Source organism: Lepidochelys kempii, chromosome 10 (assembly GCF_965140265.1).
Source record: "Lepidochelys kempii isolate rLepKem1 chromosome 10, rLepKem1.hap2, whole genome shotgun sequence".
Classification (NCBI taxonomy): domain Eukaryota; kingdom Metazoa; phylum Chordata; order Testudines; family Cheloniidae; genus Lepidochelys; species Lepidochelys kempii.
Window position 1 is genome coordinate 58,100,038 of NC_133265.1, and position 26,831 is coordinate 58,126,868.

At 44.5% G+C, this 26,831-nt stretch overlaps 1 protein-coding gene across 6 annotated transcripts in view; it reads right to left on the reverse strand.

The window, feature by feature from the left end:
* RNF111 (ring finger protein 111) overlaps positions 1-26,831 on the reverse strand; it is a 91,659-nt gene that overhangs the window by 3,034 nt on the left and 61,794 nt on the right. For 2 of the 6 annotated variants that reach the window (XM_073303734.1, XM_073303731.1), the window contains 3 exons: positions 8,048-8,140; positions 6,994-7,089; positions 918-1,021 (listed from right to left, as the gene is read on the reverse strand). In XM_073303734.1, the coding sequence (XP_073159835.1) occupies positions 918-1,021; positions 6,994-7,089; positions 8,048-8,140 (293 nt within the window). Of the gene's footprint in view, positions 1-455; positions 648-917; positions 1,046-6,993; positions 7,090-8,047; positions 8,141-26,831 lie in introns of those variants that run through there. The other 4 variants (XM_073303733.1, XM_073303729.1, XM_073303730.1 and 1 more) reach the window with 3 other exon arrangements.

Consider the following 26,831-nt stretch of genomic DNA (forward strand, 5'->3'; position numbering starts at 1 on the left):
TGAGTGCTGATATAAGGGAAGGGGGGGGGGGGGGAAGAGACAGGGAAGGGGGGAAGAAGCAGGTGGAATAGGGCACAGGGAAGGGAATGTGGGAATGAGGATGGAGAAGAAAAGGGAATAGGGGAATCGGGGGGGGGGGGAGAGGAGTGGAAGGATAGTATGCAACATCCCCTTAGCAGTAGCTGGGGCTCTCCCGTTAAGCAGGCCCATCAAACCCTCACTTTGACAAGCCCTATGCCCCTATACCTGGACCCCTCTGATGAGCCCCCAGACCCATATCCCCACCCCACTGATCCCCAACCAGCTGCAACTGGACTCCCACCCCATCAAGCCCTACTCACCCAGCACCAGGACCCCCCCGACACAAAGCCCCATCTCCCCAACATCCAGACCCCTCTACTGAGCCCCAACCACCTTCACCTGGATCCCCAGCAGAGTCCCATTGCCGCTGCACCCCAAGCCCCCCAATAAGCCCCTTTGTATCCAGATTTTTTGTAAAGCCACCCACAACCAGATTGCCCAACACAGAAACCTCTCACCCCACACTTGGATCCTGCTGGGCTGAGCCTGCCCACCCACATCTGGTGCAGAGGGGCAGGCCCAGCCCTTGCACTGTATCAGGGTCGGGTGCAGCCTCACTGCTGTCCCTGTAACAGGGAGATAAGGGCTTTAGGGTGATCTCCCACCTCAATGCAGCCAGTGGCCTTTGCTCCCCGCTGCTATGCTGGAACCACATTTACTGACTAATAAAATGTGCAGAACTTTAAAATATTGTACACAATTTTTTGGCGCAGAATCCCCTCAGGAGTATTTTATGCTGCAAAATTTAAAAGTAAACTTTTTGCTTCCTGGGTGCTATATCCAAAGGTGTTCCGGCACTAGATTTTGATTATTAGGTACTAGTAGTGTTTATTTACCTGACATCTTCACCTTCCTCTAATATAGACAAACAGATGGTACACTTTTCCTCTGTGTCTTCCTCTGTTCCTTCCTCCCCATCTTGTTTGCAGTGCAGTTTCCTCTGTGAGAACCAATCAGTTGTTACCTTATTAGTAGAGATGACATTATTGACAAACTGAGTAGAATCTCTTTTTATGCATATTCAACATTTCATTTCTAGGAAAACATCTGATTGACAAATTATATGTTACATTTTAAAAAGTAAATCTTCAACTTGCTTGCTTCTAAAGACTAGATATCAAACGTTTAAACAGTTAAAAATTAGTATAGATATAAGAGCATAAAGAATTAATAAAGACTGAAATGTTAGTTTAAAAGATATTTGGGACTATGAAGTTAAGATTTTTTTGTCTCTAAGCATATGAATATCTTCATTTCATGCATGAACAAACATTTCAAACAAAACTCATACCGATGGTTGAATTATTCTCATGTAAAGTCTGGTACCTTAAACCTTTACCTATTAAAGACCACCACCCATATTACTGACAGGGTCTTGTATATAATGTAGTCTTCAATGGCCTAAATTGCCTCATACTTGTGGATTATTTTTAAGTTTCCACATAACTACTCCAGAATCAAAGCTTTCCTTTTTAAAAGAAGTGTATTCCTTAGAGTTATGGAAGCCTTCAAAGTGAGAACAGAGTAATGGAAAAAAGTGGTTACTCACCTCTTGTAACTGTTGTTCTTCGAGATGTGCTGCTCATGCCCATTCCATTCCAGGGTGTACGTGTGCCATATGCACGGTTGCTGGATATTTTCCTTTTGTGGTACCCATAGGGCCAGCTCTGGCAATCCCAGAAGGCCTGTGCACCGATATATAGGGCGCCGCCAGCCCTGCGCCCTCTCAGTTCCTTCTTGCCGTCAACTCTGACAGCGGGCATGGAGGGCAGGTCATGGAATGGACATGAGCAACACATTTCAAAGAACAACAGCTATGAAAGGTGAGTAACCTTTTCTTCTTCTTTGAGTGATTGCTCATGTTGATTCCATTCTGGGTGACTCAAGCATAAAAACCTGAAGGTGGGTGAGGAGTTCAAGGTCAGGGGAGGGTCCCAGACAGGGCTAAGTGTTGCTGCTATCTGTCTTTGTGGGGAGGGAGAGTGGCCTGACATAGGTAGTAACTTGCGCCTCCCTTGGGCACTGGGGAGCACCCTCTCTCGACCTGGTGCCGGCAGGGCATTGTGCATTGATCTGCTCGGCTCGGAGGCCAACCTGAGTGCTGCTTCCATAAGTAGGGCTTTGAGCCTGATGTCCCTGTCCTCCTATGTCCTTGGTTTAAACCCACAACAAATCTTGTGCCATTCTTTAACATGCACTTCCCCAAGGCACCTCAAGCAGCTGGAGTGGGGATCACTTACTGGCATAGGTTTGCCACAGTTCGGGCATGCCCCGACCCCGGAGCAACGTCCCTAAAGGGGACTATCCAACTACTAAAAAACTAAGCATAACTAAGTAACTACTGAATATAATTTTTTACAAGAATACAGTTCGATTAAACACTAGGCAAGCATTTTCACAAAGGAAAGGAAGGCTGTTCTGACAACTGTCACAGGCGGTAAGAAGGAACTGAGAGGGTGCAGGGTCGGCGCTGCCCTATATACCAGTGCATGAGCACGGGCCTCCAGGGGTCACCAGAGTCAGCCTAACGGGTACCATTAAGAGAAAATTTCTGGCAACCACGTACACGGCACACACACACCCCAGAATGGAAATGACATGAGCAAGCACTCAAAGAAGAACAATGATGTCTGCCCAAGTCTGTAAACAATTTGTTACAACTCTTAAGATGAAATACATCTATTATTCTCCACAGTGTGAGCAATGAAGACCAATGACAATTTAAAATGTCACCATTAATTATTTCATTGCTTGATATCATTGCTGAAATGATCAGCTATGTGATTATTCACTGTTGTTGGAGGTAGTGATAGATACTCTGAAATGGTACAGTGGGGCAGTTAGATGCTATCAAGGGTCAGTGGGATGGGGAACAAAATTGTCACTTCTCTGTCTTTGCCCAAGAGGAGGCATTAAAGAGAAGATGCAGCCCCTCTATAGTAACAAAAGATCTCAACCGACTTGTGACTACCCGTCCTACCTACCTGTCCCCCTTTGCCTCAAACACCTTCCTGGATACAAAAAGTCTAAAATATCCACTACCCAGCTGCCTAAACCTTTCCCCCGCTACAACCGAGTTACTTTGTCAGTACAGAACTTTGCAGTATACTTTAAAATTTAGAAGCAGAGTAAAATTAATTGAAGATAAAAATAAAAGGAATGCTGTACTGGTGAAACTGGACAGGAGATGCAGAGGGAGGAGAGAACTGGGAGAGAGGATGCTGCATAGGTCAGGGGCTCCTGCCGAATACTTCAGGTCTAATTGATCTAAATAGAATACTGGAAGATTTAAAGAGTATGAATTTGACTACAAATCCATCTACTTTTCTTTCAGAATTTTAGCTCATATAGCCAAGGGCTGCAATTGGACTAAAAGGCATTTCTTTTTGCGGATACAGACTAACACGGCTGCTACTCTGAAACCTGTCATTATGCAAGGCACTGAATTTAGCCGTATGGAGTGGAAATCTGTCAACTTCACGAATAAACTTGTACAGATACAGACAGACATCATCTTCCTTTCCAAATGCAAACAGATGGACATCCTACCAAAAGGACTGAAGGTAAAAAATCCATTACAATCTACATACCACACAGACTATGCTGACAGATTGTGGCACACGCTCTCAAAGAAACTGCGGAATCACCTGATCAACATCCTCTACAGCAAACAGGGAAAGATTAAGAATGAGCTCTCAAAACTGGATACTCTCATAAAAAACCAACCGTCCACACAAACTTCCTCGCGGCTGGACTTTACAAAAACTAGACAAGCCATTTACAACACACACTTTGCTTCTCTACAAAAGAAAAAGGATGCTAAACTATCTAAACTACTACATGCCACAAGGGGCCACCCAGCAATATTGTTAATCTGTCCAACTACACTCTTAGCCCAGAAGAATCTGTCCTATCTCGGGGCCTCTCCTTTTGCCCCTCCACCCCCACGAACATGATACAGTTCTGTGGTGACCTGGAATCCTATTTTTGATGTCTCCGACTCAAGGAATATTTCCAACACACCTCTGAACAACATACTAACCCACAGAGACCTTCCTACCAACACTACAAAAAGAAGGATTCTGGGTGGACTCCTCCTGAAGGTCAAAACAACAGACTGGACTTCTACATAGAGTGCTTCCGCCGACGTGCACGGGCTGAAATTGTGGAAAAGCAGCATCACTTGCTCCATAACCTCAGCCGTGCAGAACACAATGCCATCCACAGCCTCAGAAACAACTTTAACATCATAATCAAAAAAGCTGACAAAGGAGGTGCTGTTGTCATCATGAATAGGTCGGAATATGAACAAGAGGCTGCTAGGCAGCTCTCCAACACCACTTTCTATAAGCCATTACCCTCTGATCCCACTGAGAGTTACCAAAAGAAAAACTACAGCATTTGCTCGAGAAACTCCCTGAAAAAGCACAAGAACAAATCCGCACAGACACACCCCTGGAACCCCAAACAGGGGTATTCTATCTACTACCCAAGATCCATAAACCTGGGAATCCTGGATGTCCCATCATCTCAGGCATTGGCACCCTGACAGCAGGACTGTCTGGCTACGTAGATTCCCTCCTCAGGCCCTATGCTACCAGCACTCCCAGCTATCTTCGAGACACCACTGACTTCCTGAGGAAACTACAATCCATCAGTGATCTTCCTGAAAACACCATCCTGGCGACTATGGATATAGAAAGCCCTCTACACCAACATTCCACACAAAGATGGACTACAAGCCGTCAGGAACAGTATCCCCGATAATGTCACGGCAAACCTGGTGGCTGAACTTTGTGACTTTGTCCTCACCCATAACTATTTCACATTTGGGGACAATGTAGATCTTCAAATTAGCGACACTGCTATGGGTACCCACATGGCCCCACGGTATGCCAACATTTTCATAGCTGACTTAGAACAACGGTTCCTCAGCTCTCGTCCCCTAATGCCCCTACTCTACTTGCGCTACATTGATGACATGATCATCTGGACCCATGGAAAAGAAGCCCTTGAGGAATTCCACCATGATGTCAACAATTTCCATCCCACCATCAACCTCAGCCTGGACCAGTCCACATAAGAGATCCACTTCCTGGACACTATGGTGCTAATAAGCTATGGTCACATAAACACCACCCTATACCGGAAACCTACTGACCACTATGCCTACCGACATGCCTCCAGCTTTCATCCAGACCACACCACATGATCCAGTGTCCACAGCCAAGCCCTATGATACAACCACATTTGCTCCAACCCCTCAGACAGAGACAAACACCTACAAGATCTCTATCAAGCGTTCTTACAACTACAGTACCCACCTGCTGAAGTGAAGAAACAGACTGACAGAGCCAGAAGAGTACCCAGAAGTCACCTACTACAGGACAGGCCCAACAAAGAAAATAACAGAATGCTACTAGCCATCACCTTCAGCCCCCAACTAAAACCTCTCCAACGCATCATCAAGGATCTACAACCTATCCTGAAGGATGACCCATCACTCTCACAGATTGTGGGAGAGAGGCCAGTCCTTGCTTACACAGACAGCCCCCCAACCTGAAGCAAATACTCACCAGCAACCCCACACCACACAACAGAACCACTAACCCACAAACCTGTCCTTGCAACAAAGCTTGTTGCCAACTGTGTCCACATATCTATTCAGGGGACACCATCACAGGACCTAATCACATCAGCCACCCTATCAGAGGCTCGTTCACCTGCACATCTACCAATGTGATATATGCCATCATGTGCCAGCAATGCCACTCTGCCATGTACGTTGGCCAAACTGGACAATCTCTACGTAAAAGAATCAATGGACACAAATCAGACGTCAAGAAGTATAACATTCAAAACCCAGTCGGAGAACACTTCAATCTCTTTGGTCACTCGACTACAGACCTAAAAGTGGCAATTCTTCAACAAAAAACCTTCAAAAACAGACTCCAAGGAGAGAGTGCTGAATTGGAATTAGTTTGCAAACTGGATAAAATTAACTTAGGCTTGAATGAAGACTGGGAGTGGATGGGTCATTACACAAAGTAATACTATTTCCCCATGTTTATTCCTCTCCCCTGCCCGCTGTTCCTCAGACGTTCTTGTCAACTGCTGGAAATGGCCCACCTTGATTATCGCTACAAAAGGTTCCGCCCCCCCACCCTTGCTGGTAATAGCTCACCTTGAGTGATCACTCTCGTTACAGTGTGTATGATAACACCCATTGTTTCATGTTCTCTGGGTATATAAATCTCCCCACTATATTTTCCACTGAATGCATCCGATGAATTGAGCTGTAGCTCACGAAAGCTTATGCTCAAATAAATGTGTTAGTATCTAAGGTTCCACAAGTCCTCCTTTTCTCTAAACCTATGGGCTTTCATCCTTTACATTTGTGTTATAGTGTTCCACATAGCCCAGCAGGGCACTGTTTCTTAATTTCCTACATATCTACAATAATATATGGGTCATTCCTTGCTCTAAATGCAAACAAATAACTTTTGCCCAGATGTATGGACATGTTTATAAGTTGCCTTTTCATTAACTGGACTAACTTTTTTCTTTAAAAAAAAAAATGAAGCTTCACCCATATCTTTAGTTTTTTGGTTTTTTTTTTGTATTCTGAGGAATTTGGAATTAATCTTAAAACAAGAAAGAAAAATTAAATTCAATTAAATTGTACTTGCTCCTCATTCAGACATTAACCAAAAACTGGGATGGAGAAAAGTCCATAACGAAGGTAAAAAGTCTGGGTGTCATTCTCAAAATAGCAGTAACTTTGAGATAAAATTTTCTTACAAAACTTTAGGTTAGGAGCATATAGAAGACAAGTGCCCTTTAATAACACTGCAAGTGGTAATATTTAGTATATCTGCAAAAGTAAACATACAAATGTAGAGAAATCCTCACCTTTTTGTATTTGTGTGGATACGTGCACCTTTCAATAGTTCCCTGGGAGGCTCCACGATTAACATTGCCTAGTCGCTCTTCCAAGTGAATCAACTCCTGAAGTCAAGGGATAACCATGGTAAGAACTATGACATATCAGTAGCTAAACAGTTGTTAGTTTTATTCTATCCACAGAATGATATATCAGTCAACACCATTAGTTCTCCCACTTATTCACTCTCAGACAATTTACCTGAGAATGGCAGGATTACAATTAAATCTATGATGTGCAGGAAAAGTTGGGGCTTTCTGAATAAAGATACACAGCACTTTTTGTCGCTTTAAGAGATAGGAAAATATTGTTTTACGCCTAAAAACTGGCAACTGTTTTTATAATCTAGAAATGACTGGTTGGTATGTTCATAAATACTTGTGTGTCTAGTGAGGAAAATATAATTAAAATGCTATTCAAATATATTTGCTTTCTAACAGTCATTAAGGCTTGAAAGAGACAACAGATATACAGTGACTGATTTCTTATTCTCCAGCAATACAAATTTATTAGAACCATGAGCTCTCACTGAAGGTTTTTTTTTTTTCCTCCCCAGTGGACTAGTTCATTAACTCTCTGCATCTGATACCATATTTACAGCTTCAGTTCCTGTACTACATGATAAATTGAGGACAGCACTGTCAAAGTTGCCAAGTTTCATTCTGATGAGGTGGATCTCAGTTGTTTAGAGGCACCAGTACCTTTCACCACTGTCTTGGAATGTATGACATCCTATTTATCGTAACAGCTAGATGTAGTGTCAGTTAATAGCCACCTAATGCCACCTTGTCCAGGAAAAAGGCACCTTTTATTGACTAACTTTTTTCAGTTACAATTCACTCACTTTTAGTATCCATTCTGCTCCTAGTCTGTGATAACAGCCAAAAGTCATTCTAAAAATTAAGGGCATTTTCTATACATTTATTTATTTTACATCCATATGCAGGGCTAATCCTGCAGCGTACCCTCCCCTCATTCCCTCAACACATTTTGGCATATATCTATGTTTATTCTATTACAAACCTCAAAATTGCCCCTGAAAGGGCCTCTGAATGATGTTCCATCCAATCCCGATGAAATGTAACGGATGTGAGGGTAGCCCGCCATGTCTGGAACCTATTCAAATAGCAGACGTAAGTTAAACCTATTCAGAACAGTTTCAGTATTCTACTGTTCATGTTGCAAAATATAAGATCCTTTTGCTTTTATTGAAGTCACTCAGTCTCATCATTTATACTGCCCAACTTTAACTAGCACATACAAATCCAACTAATAAGTACTGAAAAACCACAATGAGCTTCCTTATTTTAGTGCTCTCTAATATAACCAGAAGCAAGAACCCTTATGGGAGACTAGATGCTCTTCTATTATGGTTCTCTCCACCTTCTGCGTAATGTATCAAATACTTTAAACCTTGCCAATTCTCTCACAATCTCAACCTGATCTGTATAATAAACACTCAAATATTTTCGGACTTTGGTAAACCCAACACCTAAAACTGATGTATTAAATCACTATCAAACCTGCTGTAGCATCTCAACCATTAAACTTTAGATATTACATAAAAATCAAGATAAACACTCACTCCATAACAATGGTCAATATTCTGATCTTATCCAAGCAACCTAATACATTTTTGAATACAGTTCTTAAAATTTACAAAGGCAAATCCAAGATATAACACCCAAAGTTTAGGTAAGCCTTTAAAATGCAACCCAAATAACCTAAATTGTAAGCTCCTTGGAACAGGGATTATATGAATGTTTATACAGTGCCTAGCACACTGGGAGCCAATCCCAACTAGTCTCCTTAAGTACTACTGTACTATGTATGAATAACAGTCCTGACCTTATTTTGAAAGCACATCCTTAACACTTTTTATAAAAACTGTTCTTGTCATGGCTTATCAAGAGGATAAAAATAATTCATCTCACCTTAAAAGTGAGCAGCCAAGCTAAAATGAAAACTGAGTCAAGCCCCCAGAATGAGCAATATCTGCCTAAAGATCTTGAGGAGTAGTAAGCACAGAAGTTATGTTTAACTTTATGGAGGGGAAAGCAGTATTTCCAAGAGTCAGCTAGCACCTTCCTGACTGCTGTAAGTAGTGGCTGGTAAGTCTTCAGCAAATCAGTAACGCAAGATGATACCATGGAGAATTTAAACTTTCACTTTTATGCTGAATACTTCCATGACCTTTTTGTTTTTATTAGCGGGAAGTACATTCAAGCAAGGTTTAACAAAGATTTCATTCGATCACTTCTGTTCAAACTTATAAAATATGTAATGTGACTAAGTGGAACTAATCAACGTCACCTTTAAGATAGTTATGGCATGGACAATATGCCATGACAAATCGCTAAACTGCCTCTTTCTAGCCACGATGATTCAAAAATATTTTGTTGTATGGACTGCATAAAAAAAAGCTTTATGGATACGTAGGGCCCTACCAAATTCACAGCCACGAAAAACATGTCACGGACCATGAAATCTGGTCCCCCCCCCGTGAAAACTACTCTTTTGTGCACTTTTACTATGTACTATACCAATTTCAGAGGGGAGATCAGATTTTCTCAAATTGGGGGTCTTGACCCAAAAGGGAATTGCAGGGGAGTTGCAAGGTTATTTTAGAAGGAATCGTGGTATTGCCACCCTTACTTCTGAGCTGCTTTCAGAGCTGCGTGGCTGGAGAGCAGCAGCTGTTGCCTGGGCACCCAGCTTTCAAGGCAGCATCCGCCAAGAGCAGCGCAGAACTAAGGCTGGCAATACCATACCATGCCACCCTTACTTCTGTGCTGCTGCCTTCAGAGCTGGGCGGCCGGAGAGTGGCAGCTGCTGACTGAGGGCCCTGCTTTGCAGGCAGCAGCAGAGAAGTAAGGGTGGCAATACCATACCATGCCATCCTTACTTCTGTGCTGCTGCTGGTGGTGGCAGCTCTGCCTTCAGAGCTGGGCTCCTGGCTGCCCAGCTCTGAAGGCAACACAAAAGTAAGGGTAGCAGTACTGCAACCTACCCTGCAGTAACACCCTCCTCCCCTTCAACCATCCCACAACTTCTTTTTGGATCAGGACCCCGATAATTACAACACAGCGATCGGATTTAAATAGCTGAAATCAGGAAATTTACTATTTTTTAAATCCTATGTCCGTGAAATTGACCAAAATGGACCATGAATTTGGTAGGGATCTATGGATAGGTAACTTTAAATGCTTTGGCAACAGCAACAATGATTTTATTTGTACCAGTTCACTTTGAGAATATATTTTTTGTTTAAATATTTAAGTGTGCTTATCAAGTAATGAGATAGGAGTTGTTGCCAATGTAAAAAAAAACAAAAAAAACACCTCACACTCATACATGGTATACTGGAATATTTACTATAAATTGACAGGCCTCCCAGTGCCAGGCTTCCAGGGGAGCATAGCATAGAAGGAGAGTTCTCTGTAAATATGCAACTGAACAGGAACCTCAGACTAGCAAATATTTCAAGACTAATATAAGGTAAAAAGTGCATGCCCCCATCCTCAATTCTTATTAACAAGGAGACTCAAAAGCCTAGAAGGTATGATTCCAGAGTGGATCCGTCTACGGGTATGTCTACACTACGAAATTAGGTTGATTTTATAGAAGTCGATTTTTAGAAACTGATTTTATATAGTCGATTGTGTATGTCCACACTAAGCGCATTAAGTTGGCGGAGTGCGTCCTCACTACCGTGGCTAGCATTGACTTACAGACAGGTGCACTGTAAGTAGCTATCCCACAGTTCCCGCAGTCTCCGCTGCCCATTGGAATACTGGGTTAAGCTCCCAATGCCTGATGGGGCAAAAACATTGTTGCGGGTGGTTTTGGGTACATGTCAGCAGGCCTCCCTCCCTTCGTGAAAACAATGGCAGACAATCGTTTCACGCCTTTTTTCCTGGGTTACCTGTGCAGACGCCATACCACGGCAAGAACGGAGCTCGCTCAGCTCACTGTCATTGTACATCTTTGAGTGCTGCTGGCAGACGTGATACTGCATTGCTACTAACAGCTGTCGTACGTCTCCTGGGTGCTCCTGGCAGACCTCAGTGAGGTCGACCAGGGGCGCCTGGACAGACATGGCTATCTTCCTCTTAGAGCACTGAATGGGAGCCAGAGACTCTAGATCATTCTTTTCTTTAAGTTTTGACTCATGGAGATTCAGTCCTGCTTGGAATATCATGCGGGCTGGAGGCTTCTGCCTCAGGGTGCTCTCCCAGCCACTAGCACCGTGCGGTCGCACCTACCCCAGCCTACCCCTTGCTCCCATGGCTCACGAAGCCTGGACGGTAGTAAGGAGCAGTTCAACTATAGGCTGAGCAAGAGCAGAATGGTGGTTGAATGTGCCTTTGGACGTTTTAAAAGCTTGCTGGCGCTGTTTGGTGACTAGGTCAGACCTCAGTGCAACCAACATTCCCATTGTTATTGCTGCTTGCTGTATGCTCCATAATGTCTGTGAGAGTAAGGGGGAGACGTTTATGGAGGGGTGGGAGGTTGAGGCAAATCGCCTGGCGTCCGATTTTGAGCAGCCAGACACCAGGGCGATTAGAAGAGCACAGCAAGGCACTGCGCATCAGAGAGGCTTTGAAAACCAGTTTCATGACTGGCAAGGCTTTGGTGTGACAGCTGTGTGTGCTTCTCCTTGATGCAAACCCGCTGCCTTTGTTGATTTTAATTCCCTGTAAGCCACTCTCTCCCCTTCGAAATAAAGTAACTATTGTTTTGAAACCCATGCATTCTCTCTTTATTAATCAAAAAAAAAAAAAAAAAGATAACGGACAAGGTAGCCCAGGTGGGGTGGGGGAAGAGGGAAGGACAAGGCCACATTACTTATTGTAGCCACACTAAAAATCAAACTGTTTGAATGACAACCTTCTGTTGCTTGGACCATCCTGTGGAGTGGAGTGGCTGGGTGCCCGGAGCCTTTCCGCCCCGTATTCTTGGGCGTCTGAGTGAGGCGGCTATGGAACATGGGGAGGAGGGCAGGCAGTAAAACAATGGATGCAGCGGGGGTCTGTGCTCTTGTTGGCTTTCCTGCAGCTCCAACAGACACTTCATCATGTCCGTTTGCTCTCCCTTTAGCCTCAGCATTGCGTCCTGCCTCTGCTCTTCGCGCTCACTTAATTCTTCCCTGGCCTCTACCACTGAATGCCTCCATGCATTAAGCTGTGCCCTATCTGTGCGGGAGGACCACATGAGCTCGGAAAACATGTCATCACGAGTGCTTTTTTTCGCCTTCTAATCTGCAATAACCTCAGGGATGGAGATGATAGGGGGAGTGTAGAAACATTCTATGCTCTACGATTCTAGGGCAGGGGGGACTGGATGCTCACCTGTGCTGCTGAAAGAAAAGGAGTACTTGTGGCACCTTAGAGACTAACACATTTATTTGAGCATAAGCTTTGTGAGCTACAGCTGCAGATGCACTCAGTGGAAAATAGAGTGGGAAGATTTATATACATAGAGAACATGAAACAATGGGTGTTACCATACACACTGTAACAAGAGTGATCACTTAAGGTGAGCTATTACCAGCAGGAGAGCGGGGGTGGGGGTGGGGGGAAGAAACCTTTTGTAGTGATAATCAAGGTGGGCCATTTCCAGCAGTTGACAAGAACGTCTGAGGAACAGTGGGGGGTGGGGGGGAGGGAATAACCATGGGGAAATAGTTTTACTTTCTGTAATGACCCATCCACTCCCAGTCTCTATTCAAGCCTAAGTTAACTGTATCCAGTTTGCAAACTAATTCCAATTCAGCAGTCTCTCCTTGGAGTCTGTTTTTGAAGTTTTTTTGTTGAAGAATTGCCACTTTTAGGTCTGTAATCGAGTGACCAAAGAGACTGACGTGTTCTCCGATTGGTCTTTGAATGTTATACTTCTTGACGTCTGATTTGTGTCCATTTATTCTTTTACATAGAGACTGTCCAGTTTGACCAATGTACATGGCAGAGGAGCATTGCTGGCACATGATGGCATATATCACATTGGTAGATGTGCAGGTGAACGAGCCTCTGATAGGGTGGCTGATGTGATTAGGCCCTATGATGGTGTCCCCTGAATAGATATGTGGACACAGTTGGCAACAAGTTTTGTTGCAAGGATAGGTTTGTGGGTTAGTGGTTCTGTTGTGTGATGTGGGGTTGCTGGTGAGTATTTGCTTCAGGTTGGGAGGCTCTCTGTACACAGGGACTGGCCTGTCTCCCAAGATCTGTGAGAGTGATGGGTCATCCTTCAGGATAGGTTGTAGATCCTTGATGATGCATTGGAGAGGTTTTAGTTGAGGGCTGAAGGTGATGGCTAGTGGCATTCTGTTATTTTCTTTGTTGGGCCTGTCCTGTAGTAGGTGACTTCTGGGTACTCTTCTGGCTCTGTCAATCTGTTTCTTCATTTCAGCAGGTGGGTACTGTAGTTGTAAGAACGCTTGACAGAGATCTTGTAGGTGGTTGTCTCTGTCTGAGGGGTTGGAGCAAATGCGGTTGTTTCGTAGGGCTTGGCTGTAGACAATGGATCATGTGGTGTGGTCTGGATGAAAGCTGGAGGCATGTTGGTAGGCATAGTGGTCAGTAGGCTTCCGGTATAGGGTGGTGTTATGTGACCATAGCTTATTAGCACTGTAGTGTCCAGAAAGTGGATCTCTTGTGTGGACTGGTCCAGGCTGAGGTTGATGGTGGGATGGAAATTGTTGACATCATGGTGGAATTCCTCAAGGGCTTCTTTTCCATGGGTCCAGATGATGAAGATGTCATCAAACTAGCGTGAGTAGGGGCATTAGGGGACGAGAGCTGAGGGAGCGTTGTTCTTAGTCCGCCATGAAAATGTTGGCATACTGTGAGGCCATACGGGTACCCACAGCAGTGCCACTGATTTGAAGGTATACATTGTCTCCAAACGTGAAATACTTATGGGTGAGGACAAAGTCACAAACTTCAGCCACCAGGTTTGCCGTGACATTATCTGGGATACTGTTCCTGACGGCTTGTAGTCCATCTTTGTGTGGAATGTTGGTGTAGAGGGCTTCTGCATCCATAGTCGCCAGGATGGTGTTTTCAGGAAGATCACTGATGGACTGTAGTTTCCTCAGGAAGTCAGTGGTGTCTCGAAGATAGCTGGGAGTGCTGGTAGCATAGGGCCTAAGGAGGGAGTCTACATAGCCAGACAATCCTGCTGTCAGGGTGCCAATGCCTGAGATGATGGAGCGTCACGCTGACCAAACAGGAAATAAAGTACCCAGGGCTTTTCCTGTGTACCTGGCTAGTGCATTGGAGTTCAAAGTGCTGTCCAGAGCAGTCACAATGGAGCACTCTGGGGTAGCTCCCGGAGGCCAATACAGTCAATTTGCGTCTGCACTACTCCAAATTCGACCCAACAAGTTGATTTTCGCGCTACTCCCTTCACCAGGGAGAAGTACAGAAGTCAATTTTAAGAGCCCTTTAAGTCAACGGAACGGGGTTGGTTGTGTGGATGCATCCATTTTAAAATCGACCGAACGTGACTAAATTCAACCTAACCCCGAAGTGTAGACCAGGGCTAAGTGTATGCCGCTAAATTGTTATGTAACATTCACGATGAATTGTTTACAAAGGTTACTTACCAGTAAATGTAACTCAGTATAATTGCCAGTATAAAGCTAAATTTGTTTGACGTGCATACATCTATCTGCAGAACTGATCCCTCCATCCCTCAAAAAAGCAGCATCTGTTGGAGAACCACATATATTTCCCTCACAGATCTGATAGTTTGAACATGACAATATAAAGAGTTTGGCTGTGACTTAAAAGAGGGGGAGTTTGGGGGGAGGGATGTCTATGAGCAATTATTTGGATCGACAATAGTTACTGGTAATCTCTGATTCATTAAAACTGGGTTATTCCTCTTCCTTTTACAAGTATGGAGGCTTTTTGGTGGTGTGGTTTTTTTTATTTGTTTTTGTTTTTTTAAAATAACCTCTCTAGCTTCCACTTGATGACATTACATTATGAGCTGTTCTGAGAGCCAATTGCTTCTCTAACTCCCTAGTGTCTTGTCTCCACAAATGAAAAGAGGGGGGAGGGCAGGCCATAGCGGAGCCTCCTATCTTCCAGGCAGAAGCTCTTTCCATTGTCATTTTTAACTCCTCCTTCCACCCCCACCCTGGTGTCCCTCCCAGATTTGAAAACTGGAATCTACAGCAAAACAATATTTGATGAGAAAACACAGCAGTGGAGTCCTCCCTGCTAAAGCAAGGGTGGAGATATGGGGGGGGGCGTGGCATATTGCCCCACCCAAACCACATTTTTCCACTCCCCTCTGGACCCTGGAGCACAGCCTCAGGGCACACAGCCCTATCCACTTGCCCTGCCTGACAGAGCCTGTGTGGAGAGCATAGGGTAAGGGTCTGGAAGACAGGGATTTGGGGGGAGGGGGGGGATGGATGGAGAGCTGGGGTCAGGGGAGCAGCAGAGGAAAAGCTGGAGGGTTTCCTCCTCCCTTCCTCAGCTGGTGGCAGGGGAGGGGGGGTTGCTATTTTGCAGTGGAAAGTATCGGGGACAATCCCCAGTGCAACGAGCTATCCTCTCCATCTCAGTTGCTGGCAATGGGATGTGGCTGTGCTGTTTTGCAGTGGGAGGATCAGGGGACCCTGCTCCCCCAGGCACTGACCTGTCCCCCTTCCATCTCCACTGTCCGTTGTAGGAGCCTCCTCCCTCTATTGCAGTCCACGCAGGGTGCCCTCCCCAGCCAGCCATCCCTGTCCCCTGCAGCCAGGCTTGCTCAGCCATTTTGCCAAAATGGGGGCTCCCATGACAAACCCAGGGTTCCCCTGCCCCACTCCCCCCAAGCATGGGGTTCCCTCTTCCCTCTCCCTATCCTCTCCATCATCTCCTGTTTTTATTTACTGATATATGCATGATTAATAGTAGCATTCCACTATCTCTTCAAGGGGCAGGTCATAGATGGGGGCAGCAGCAAAAGAATCAGTTTATCAGGCAGGGTAGCCCAGTACATTGGGGGTTGCTCTGTCATTGCTGAGGTGGTTAGTAGAGCTGGCTGGAAATTTCCAGATGAGAGTTTCACTGGAAAATGCCAATTCACTGAACTCAAGCTGTCTCATGAAAGTGAGTTTTACTTGGTGCGCTGCTGGTGATACCAGACTTACACGGTCTGTACAGCTTTGGAGCCGCCCCATCATGCGGCATGGAAGCCCTAAAACCAGTTCAAGCTGGGGCTCAAGAGTTTCCTGGATTCCTGCTGCAGAGCCAAGAGGTCCTGGGACAGGTTTCCTGAACATCTGAATCTAAGTGTTAGGAGCTTTGTAACATATTTTGTCTACATCTAGCCCTTCTTACAGCACCTTTCCAATTCCTTAAGTGCAGAGACACCCACAGGAGACAAACAGAATGATATGTTGTTTCAGTTAATCTCTTATTTTAAAGATAGACAGGAGTTCCCCTTACTTTCTGTGCAAGTGTTTTTTCCTGTTAGCAATTAGACAGGCCAGGAGATTTAGTAAATTTAGAGGGGCTTATCCAACTGTAATCCTGTGTAATTTTTTTTTTCCAGCTCAGGTGATTCTCAGGCCTTCAGGACAGTTTTCTGCCCCAAAAGTTAAATTGGTTCAAGTGAAAGCTATGTATTCTAAGCCCTTGCACAACTAGGACAATCAGTTGCACACTTTAAATATGGTTCAGACATTCAAATTGTTTATGAAAAAACTACTTGAAGAAAATTAAATTTATGATTAGACTGCTGACTAAAGGGGCATGAAGAGCATCCATATCCACTGTTTCCAGCTAGATATAGTCAGGAGTTTGCCAGGCTTAAAAACTGTTCATAAAAGATCCCTCCTTCTGTGAAGGCTCACTCAATCAGGGAGGTGGTCATTAGATAGGAAAACAGCACAGTGCTTCATTCAGATAGTTTTGCCATATTGCTACCCCGGACTTTCGTGATATAATAAGAATACACTGAATTAAAATAGATGTTTAGTCTGAAGAAGCTCTTAAAAATGAGATTCTGTCTTCCCTCTCTCAATCTGCCTTAATTAAAACCCCTTCATATGGTAGAGGGAGGAAGGAAGAATTAAAAAACAAAATAACTCCCTGACACTGAAATAAAAGCAGTTTTTCCTTTTGATTCAGCTTTCTTGATTTCTAAGTTTCCCTTCCACTTGTGGAGATTTGTTTTACTGCTGCCTACTTCCCAGCTGTAATGGATCATAGAGTATCATGTGCCCATAAGGGTCAAAAGTATAATTTACTTACCTACTAGTAATTTCCCCACCCTTTTCTGAAGTAGGCCCCTGGTGCTCTTTGAAACCCCTACCCAGGGAGACACCTAATTTGCATGTATTCTAGTTGGAAGGGAAATCTCAGTCCTTCTGTCACAGTTACATGGTGATCTGAGTTTTAGTCCCCCTTTTTGTCCTTCTTCAGAGCATTCCTCAGGCAATGCATAAAGTGGTCTGAAAAAAAGTGAGGGGAGCAGCAGCTTTGGTAAGATAGTTCTTAAAGTGTGTTTTTCAGCAACCAGCTTGATTTTAAAAGAATAAATCTGCTGGGTCTGTGACACCCCCCGCCTCACACCACTTTAATCACTGCCCTCAGGTGACAGGCCTGGTTTTCTTCACCTCTCTCAAGGGTGGAACCATGTGGTTTAACCACTCTGGGACAGGATCTCAGAGTCAATACAGAAGCTACCAATCTATTGAAGCTACAACATCCTAGAAGATGAAGCCAATGTCAGTTGCAGACTTGGTAGCAGAGAACCCTCAAAAGCCTGACACAATGGCCAAAAAAACTAATGGGTTGAAGAGGTATGACAAAGACAATGGTTCTGAATACTTCTACAGCACAGAGGAAATTTCTAGAACAGAGTTTCTCAAACTGTGGTCCGTGGATAGTTTCCTCTAAGGTGTGCGCCTGGGTGGCCGCACAAAAGAGAATGAAGGGCCACCCACCTAATTAGTGGAGCAGCACAGGCGGGGCTCCACTAATTAGGTGCCTGGACCCTGGAGGAGGAGACGCACATGTAAGGTGAGATGGTGGCCTTGGGGGGAATAGGGGGAGGGGGCACTGGGGTGAGAAGAGGCGGTGGGGGGAATTTGGGACATGCAGGACTGCGGCAGCCAGAGAAAGAGATGACTTTCCCCAGCTCCAGGGCTGTGGCTGCCCAGGAAAGACAGCCCTCCTTCCCAGCCCCAACTCGGAGCTGCTGCGGTGGGGGGAAGAGAGACCCTTTTCCTTCCCAGCTCCAGCTTGGGGGCTGCCATGGCAGGGTAGAGAAGGCACATCCATTGCATTAGAAAGGTAAGACTAATGATATTAAAATGAGTTGTGTACTTTTATCTATAGAACAAAAAACAATTATTATGTATTTTTTATATAGCGCTTTTATCCAAAGTGCTTTACAATAGTTAGCTAACCATACAAACAACATTTGGAAAGATCATTAAAGTGGTCCGCCAAGACCCTTGGCAATTTTCAAGTGTTCTGCAGAAAAAAAAGTTTGAGAACCACTGTTCTAGAACCTGAGCCGCTACATTGCCTACCCCTCTACCAGCAGATATGTTCTTCCGTCTCTTATAAGAAGATCCTCTGCAAAGCCTTATAGATCAAAGAGCCCTGGAAAGGGCATCTTTGCACCATCTGGGATAGTGAGGAATCCAAACCCTGAATCCAGGTCTCTGATCTTACAAGCAGATGAACCCCAAGAGACAGTGCAAGCTCCACTGAGATTCAACAAAGAGGAAGAATCAGAAAAATAGGTGTAATAGGAGAGAGCAGAATCTGCCAAGAATTGCTGCTGCTGGCAGGGGGAGAAGAGTTACTAAACAGAGCATCAAGAACGGGAGTAGTTGTGGCACCTTAGAGACTAACAAATTTATCGGAGCATAAGCTTTCGTGGGCTACAGCCCACTTCATCAGATGCATTCAGTGGAAAATATAGTAGGAAGATTTTAAATACACAGAGAACATGAAACAATGGGTATTACCATACACACTATAACGAGAATGATCAGTTTAGGTGAGCTATTACCAGCAGGAGAGAGGAAAAACAAAAAAACAAAAACAAAACCCTTTTGTAGTGATAATCAAGATGGGTCATTTCCAGCAGTTGACAAGAACGTGTGAGGAACAGTAGGGGGGAAAAATAAACATGGGGAAATCGTTTTATTTTGTGGAATGACACATCCACTCCCAGTCTTTATTCAAGCCTAATTTAATGGTGTCCAGTTTGCAAATTAATTCCAATTCAGCACTCTCTCCTTGGAGTCTGTTTTTGAAATTTTTTTGTTGTAATATTGCGACTTTTAGGTCTGTAATCGAGTGACCAAAGAGACTGAAGACTTCTCCATTTGGTTTTTGAATGTTATAATTCTTGACGTCTGATTTGTGTCCATTTATTCTTTTACGTAGAGACTTTCCGGTTTGGCCAATGTACATGGCAGAGGGGCATTGCTGGCACATGATGGCATATATCACATTGGTAGATGTGCAGGTGAACGAGCCTCTGATAGTGTGGCTGATGAGATTAGGCCCTATGATGGTGTCCCCTGAATAGATATGTGGACACAGTTGGCAACGGGCTTTGTTGCAAGGATAGGTTTCTGGGTTAGTGTTTTTATTGTGCGGTTGCTGGTGAGTATTTGCTTCAGGTTGGGGTCTGTCTAAGCATGAAAGCTTATGCTCAAATAAATTTGTTCGTCTCTAAGGTGCCACAAGTACTCCTGTTCTTTTTGCGGATACAGACTAACATGGCTGCTACTCTAAACAGAGCATCAGTAGTCACTAAGGCTATGTCTACAATGGCAATTGAACAACAAAACTTTTGTCTTTCAGAAGTGCTAAAAAAACCCAAACCCTAGAAAACGAAAGTTTTGCCATGACAAGTGCCAGTGCAAACAGAGCGTTGTTGGCAGGAGCACTCTCCTGCCGACAACGTAAATGCCACTCATTGGGGTAGAAGTATTTTATCGGCAGGAGAGCCAGTGAACAGCAGCTACACTGCGCGATTTTAGCGGCATGGCTATTGCGACACAGTCCTGTTGCTAAAAGCTGCGTAGTATAGACAGCCTAAAATGACCCTGTATCCCTCTCAATCAGTAAATGACCAGATAGATCCATGGTGTCTCCTATTACTCAAATCTGGAGAGTCTGAAGTTAGGGGTTTGAGGTGGAGAGGAATGTAGATTACTCAAGGCTTCTGAAGCCAGCCTTCAGTCATATTGGCATCTCAAAGCTGCTCTGCACTTCTGCCTTAGGAACTTCAAAATAGAGTTTGGGTCAATCAGGTGCTTGGACTGGGGACATGAGAAACTGAATATGTAAGGCCAATTACAATAGAAAAGCCTTCAACTGGTTCTCAGCCTTTCCTTGATTTGCACATAAGTGCATACAAATAGAGCAGACCCAGGGAAGGTAGGGAAGGTCCCTGTCAAAGACACTTGACCAAGATGTACAGAGACAAGCTGTCTTCCAAGAGGCACATATTCGAATCCTGACTATTACAATGCCATCAGGGCCTAACAGCTGGTGTGGAACTAACCAGGACTGCAGGTACTACTCAGAACGAGTTGTACACTAAACAAAACAGGTAAAAAGCTCCTCAAGGTAAATACAGAAGACTCAAACTTTGAGGTTCTTTATCACAGTAGATTAACAGAAACTGGGTGGGGTCAAGGCCACAGTGCTAATATCCTCAAGTCTGAATGTTTAAATCCATTAGCAAGCATGCATGTGGTCCCAACAAAGACTGCTTTTAGAGAGAGTTTCTGCTTTCCATATAGAGCATACCAACATACCACATGTAGGGACTCTATATTCGCAATCCTTTAAGGAGAAACAAAAAAGTTGATTTCAGGCCAAAAATAAATGTACTTTGAGGCAGTTCTTTTTGTGAAAATCAACCAGCTCTATTACACATTCACACCAGGTTGTCACCTACTGTAGCATAACATTAAGTGATTACGTTGGCAACTGCAGACTGATGAGGGAAAACAGCAATATCTTTCAAGAGCAGCAGAATTCCAAAAGCAACTTGATAGTTTCCATCAAGGCTGGAGTCCAAGGGAACGATCAGTGGCCTTCTAGCCCATTGCCATGCAGTGAGGTTTAGTGCATGTGAAAGTACAATCTTAAAACATATTATGACCAAACTACATAAACAGGGAGCTAAAACAGAGTTTTAAAAATCTATTCCCACAGCTTCTCTCTCTCATCCTCTTTTCTTCATGCTACATGCTAGTCATTCCCAAATCAATACATTCCTGAGCCTGCTTTTATTTACATATTACAAATTAAGTACTTTATTTTAGCAGGGCCATTGCAAGTTTGAGCAAAGAACAGTTTGATTCCGTAATCATAATTTCTGCTGTTTCCTGTTGAATCTTAGTGTTCTTATTTTTAAAAATAAGCTGGAACGAAGATGCATAAAGAACATGAATCTCATTCCCTTTGATGCCTGTATAGGTTACTGGACTATTACAGTAGACATCTGCATTAGGAATCTATGCACTGAAAGTAACTGAAGTTATTCATGTATGTTACCGACGATCTGGTATAAAAAAGAAGGAAGAAAATATAATTGTTTTGTCCCATTGAAGATCATTAACCTAATTTAAAAATCGTATGACAATTAGGATACGTATAGATCAGGAGTGGCCAAACGTTGTTTGTGAGCTGCATGCGTCTCTTTTATAGTTAAAGTGGTGCTCACCCGGGGGGGGGGGGAGAGGAGGAACAGGGGGGAGCTCAGGGCTTCTGCCTTGCAGCACACTGGTGGGGTTAAGGGCTTCCGCTCAGTCAGGAGTGGGGTCTTGGGACTTCAGCCCTGTGAGGTGTGCTACCAGGGCTTTGGGCTTCAGCAGGAGCAGGACTGAAGCCCCCTACCCCCACACCACCCTGCTGCAAGGCTGAAGCCCCAAGCCCGGTCAGGCGCGCTCCGGCTCTTGAACTTCTGAAGATTGTCATATGCAGCTCGCAGGTTCACTAAATATGGCCACCCCAGTATAAATGACCATGCAACACAGATTAAAAACAAATAAAATTATATATATATTACACACACACTTACTTGAATAGACTGTGCAGTAACCAGTGCATTGCTGACCATATTAAAATATGGAATTATACCTACCACTCAAAAAATAAGGTTGCACTATTGACAGAGCTAGCCATCTGTTACTTTCATACATTCCAACAAGTAACTGGTTCACCTCACAGTATGCTAACTGAGCATCAATGCAATAGGAATCTTGATATGTCATTGAAGTAGTGGAAGATTTTACCATGGTAGTTAATTAGCAAAGCCTTAAGCAACATAAGAACAAGTTATAAAAGGGAAGAACTATTATTCCAAAAATTTGCAAGTTCTTTACTCAGCCCTAGTGATTTATAGCAAGGGTGCCTAGGATACCCACTTTTACATGATAAAAAAAATTGAATCAATAAGTAAACAGATGCTTTAATTTAGCAAAACAAGGGAAATTTATGCTCCAACATCAATATTTTTATCTCCCCATGCCACTGTTCTTATGCAACAGAAATTATGTGCTGTATCTCCATTTTAATGATGCCCCTTCATAAGAAATGGTTCACTTGACACCCAAAATTATCTTGAAATATTGTATAACCAAATGAAGAAGTTACTGACCTTGTGCAGTAACAGTTCTTCGAGAGGTGTCCCCCTATGGGTGCTCCCCTGTAGGTGTGTCTGTGTCCCTGTGCTGCTGATCAGAGAACTTTGGTAGCAATCTGTCCTGCCCATGCATGTGCTGCTCCACGCCTGCCACAAGGCTAACCAGCATGCACAGGCAATCCCTCCTCAATTCCTTCTCTACTGCAGAGTCAACTATTAGAACTCCGAAGTACAGAGGAGGTGGGTGGGTCGTGGAGCACCCATATGGACACACATCTCAAAGAACCATCATTATTGCACAAGGTGAGTAACAACTTCTTTGAGTAGTGTCCCTATGGGTGCTCCACCGTAGGCGACTCCCAGGCAGTGCCCACCACTGGGGATTGGGACTTCAAAGTAGAGTCTGATATGGATGATAGTACTGTGGCACTGAATTTGGGATCTGCAACAGAATCGTCCAGGATGGCATTGTGTTCTGCAAAGGTGTGTGCAGAAGTTCAGGTAGCTGCTCTGCAGATTTTTGATATAGGGATACCCTTGGAAAAGGCAATGGATGAGGAGACTGACCTCGTAGAATGCATGCATACTGAAGATGGGGGTTTTGTGTTACACAATTGGTAACAGATTACTACAGTCCAAGACCCAGTTAGAGAGCCTCTGAGCTAAATCTCACCGTACCTTTTGACCTATCTTCAATGGAGAAGAAGAGTCTTGGAGACTTTCTGAAGGCTCTTGTCCTCTCCAAACAGAAGGCCAAGGCTCTCCTCATGTCGAGTGTATGAGGGGAATAGATAAGGTTTGAGATAAAAGTCTGGAGGCTGAATAAGTTGATTTAAGTGAAATGCAGAAGACACCTTGGGAGTGAACTTTGGATTTGGTCTAAGTATGACCTCGTCATGAAGAACACAGTGAAAGGGGGATGCGCCATCAGAGTCGCTATTTCCCCAATCCTTCTGGCAGAGGTGCTGGCGATGACGAATGTCTTCTTCATAAAAAGGTAAGTTAAGGAACAAGTGGCCAAGGGTTCAAATGGTAGCCTAGTCAGACCTTTTAATACTAGGTTGAAATCCTATGGAGGCATGGGAGGTCTGGGTTGTGGGAAGAAGTTTGCTATGCCTTAGAGAAACCTCTTTGTAGTCAGGTGAGAGAAGATTGAATATCATTCTACATGCTAATGGAAGACTGCAAGTGCTGCTAGATGAACCTTCAGTGAACTGAGAGAGTCCTGAATTCCTGAGAGTTAACAGGATCACCAGTAGGATAGATGTATTAGGGATGACACCTTTGGGCTGGAACCAGATCTGGATTCTCTTCCATTTTTGTAGATAGTATGGAGAGTAGTTCCTCTCCTACTGTGCAATAACACCTCCTGTACCTCCTCAGAGCAAGATGTCTATGTGCAGAAGCCAGACTTTGAGCCACAGATTCAGATGGAGAGTGCATCTCTCATTCTGGGATAGAAGGTAAGGAGTGATTGGAAGCGTTACTGGTGGACACGGTGGCAGCTGTGACAGGTAAGGGTACCACGTCTCTCTGAGCCAGGTAGGAGCAATCAGTATGATGTTTGCTCTCTCTTCACTTTCAACAGGACTTTCCATCTTAGGGAAAGGCGTAAAGAAGGTCCTGTCCCATTGAAGGAGGAGGGCATCTCCCATGGAGCAGTACTGTGGACATTTCTTGTTGTGGTAATGAATAGGTCTACTACAGATGTCCCATACTGTCAGAATGTCATGGAGTACCATCAAATCTATCTCTCGTTAGTGATCGTGTGGGAGTTTGCAGCTGAGACTGTCTGCCGTCGTGCTGTATATTCCTGATAAGTATGCTGCCGATATTAAGATATTGTGGGAGATGCACCAGTTCCACAGTTTTGATGCTTCTACACATAGGGAATAAGACCTGGGGCCTCCCTGATCGTTTATGTAAGACACAGAGACCATATTGTTCGTCATGACCCATACGTGCATGTTTTTGATCAGCTGGAGGAAATGAGTGTGCCCATTTCTGATCGCTCCGAGTTTGAGCAGGTTGATGTGGAGGCATGTTTTAGCTGGAGATATTTGCCGTGCATTGTGTGACCATTGAGATGTACGCCCCCATCTCTGAGGGATGCATCGGTGGTCAGGAGTAGAGATGGGGAAGACTGTTCAATCCTGTTTGTTCAAACAGATGTTTACTGGGTCCTTCCACCAGTCCAAGAATTGCTTGACCCTGGTAGGCATCAATAGTCATTTATGTTGTCTCTGTTCGGCCTATAAACCAAACCAAACATGCCTGGAGGCATCTCATGTATAGTCTGCATAGGCAATAACTGATGTGCCCAAAGCTGTGTTCCACAAGAGCTGGAGGCAATGTTTAGCCAAAATTTGGGGGCTGGACTGTACTGTCTCCATCAATGAGGAGAGACTGAGAAATGTTTGATGTGGGAGGAGTGCTTCCGTCTGAATGGAGTCACGGTCGGCTCCTGTGAGAAGGTAGTCATCCAGGTAAGGATAAATCATGATGTCTTGAGAGTATAAGTGGACCGCCAATACCAAGATGACCTTGGAGAATATTCTGGGGGCCGATGAGCGGCCGAAAGGGAGTACTCCATATGGTAGTGGTCTTGGCCTAGCGTGAACCTGAGGTAATGTCTGTGGCTCAGTTATGATCAAGATGTGAAAAATAAGCATCTTGGAGGTCCAGGGCTGAGAACCAGTCTTCTTTTTCTAATGCTGGAATGATCGTAGATAACATGACCATCTTGAACTTCTCAGCCTTGACAAACTTGTTGAGCATTCTGAGGTCCAGTATGGGTCTCCAACCCCCTTTTTTCTTCAGGAAGTAACAACAGTAGAAGCCTCTGCTCCTTAGATGTACGGGCACTGGCTCTATGGCTCCTATGCTGAAGAGGTGGTTAATCTGCTGGTTTAGCAGGTGTTGTGAAAAGGATCCCTGAAGAGGATGGGGAAAGGGGTATGGGAAGGGGGAGGGTGGAGAAATGGATGCAGTGTTCATCTCAGATGATCTCCAATGCCCATTTGTTGGCAGTTATCCATTCCCAGGTGCTGTGGAACAGGGTGAGACTATCTCCAAAGGGATGGGTGGGGTTTTCTAGCATGAGTGTTCTACAGCACCTCAACGAACACGTCAAAACTGTCTCTTCAAGGTAGAGAACTGAGAAGAAGTTTGCTGAGTTCCCGACATCTTTCGTCTGGAGAACCTGGGCTTCTTCCTCAGATTCATAAGATCTCTGTGTATATTAACGTGGATAACTGAGATGAATATTGTGAGCAAGACTTGAATGGTGGCTGAGGGCTGTACTTTCTTTGGTACCCAGGTGTATAGATCCTAAGGGATTGAAGAATGGCCCTTGAACCTTTTAACGTGTGGAGGGAGGCATCAGTCTGTTCAGCAAATAATTTTGTCCCCTCAAAGGGGAGGTCCTCCACCACTGTTTGGACTTCCTGGGGGAAGCCAAAGAGATGAAACCACGAGGCCCATCTCATCACAATGTCAGTCTAAATAGAATGTGCCACTGTCAGCTGCATCAAGTGCAGACTGGAGAGACTTTTTGCCACCAGCTGGCCCTCATTAATTAAGGTTTTAAATTGGTCCTTGTGAGAATAGGGGAGTTGTTCAATAAAAGAACTAAACTTCACATAGTTCTGATACTCATATTTAGCCCACAAGGCTTGATCGTTCGCCACTCTGAATTGAAGGGTAGCTGAGGAGGAGGCCTTCCTGCCAAACAAGTCCAGGTGCTTCCAGTCCCAGTCATAAGTGATGGACTTAAAGTGGTGTTGGTGGCATTTAGAGTTAACTGTGTCCACAATGATCGAATTGGGAGTCAGGTGCAAGAACAGGAATTCCATGTCCTTTCTGGCACATATTTCTTGTCTGCCCTCTTACAAGTTGGTAGGACGGACGTGGGGGTCTGCCATATCGTGTCAGCAGGGTCCAGTAGATCCTCATTAATAGGGAGGGCCACTCTGGAGGAGATGGAGGAATGCAGAATGTCCACCAGCTTATGACATGACTCAGATACCTCTTGTAAAGGTATATGGAGTGCCTCTGCCACCCCCTGTCCCCAGTCCTGGAACAGTTTAAAGTCATCCTCCATCGATGGCAGAGGGAGCATCACTGTCTCATCTGGTGACGAATATGAGAAAGGGGCTGAAGAAGTGACTTCCTCCTC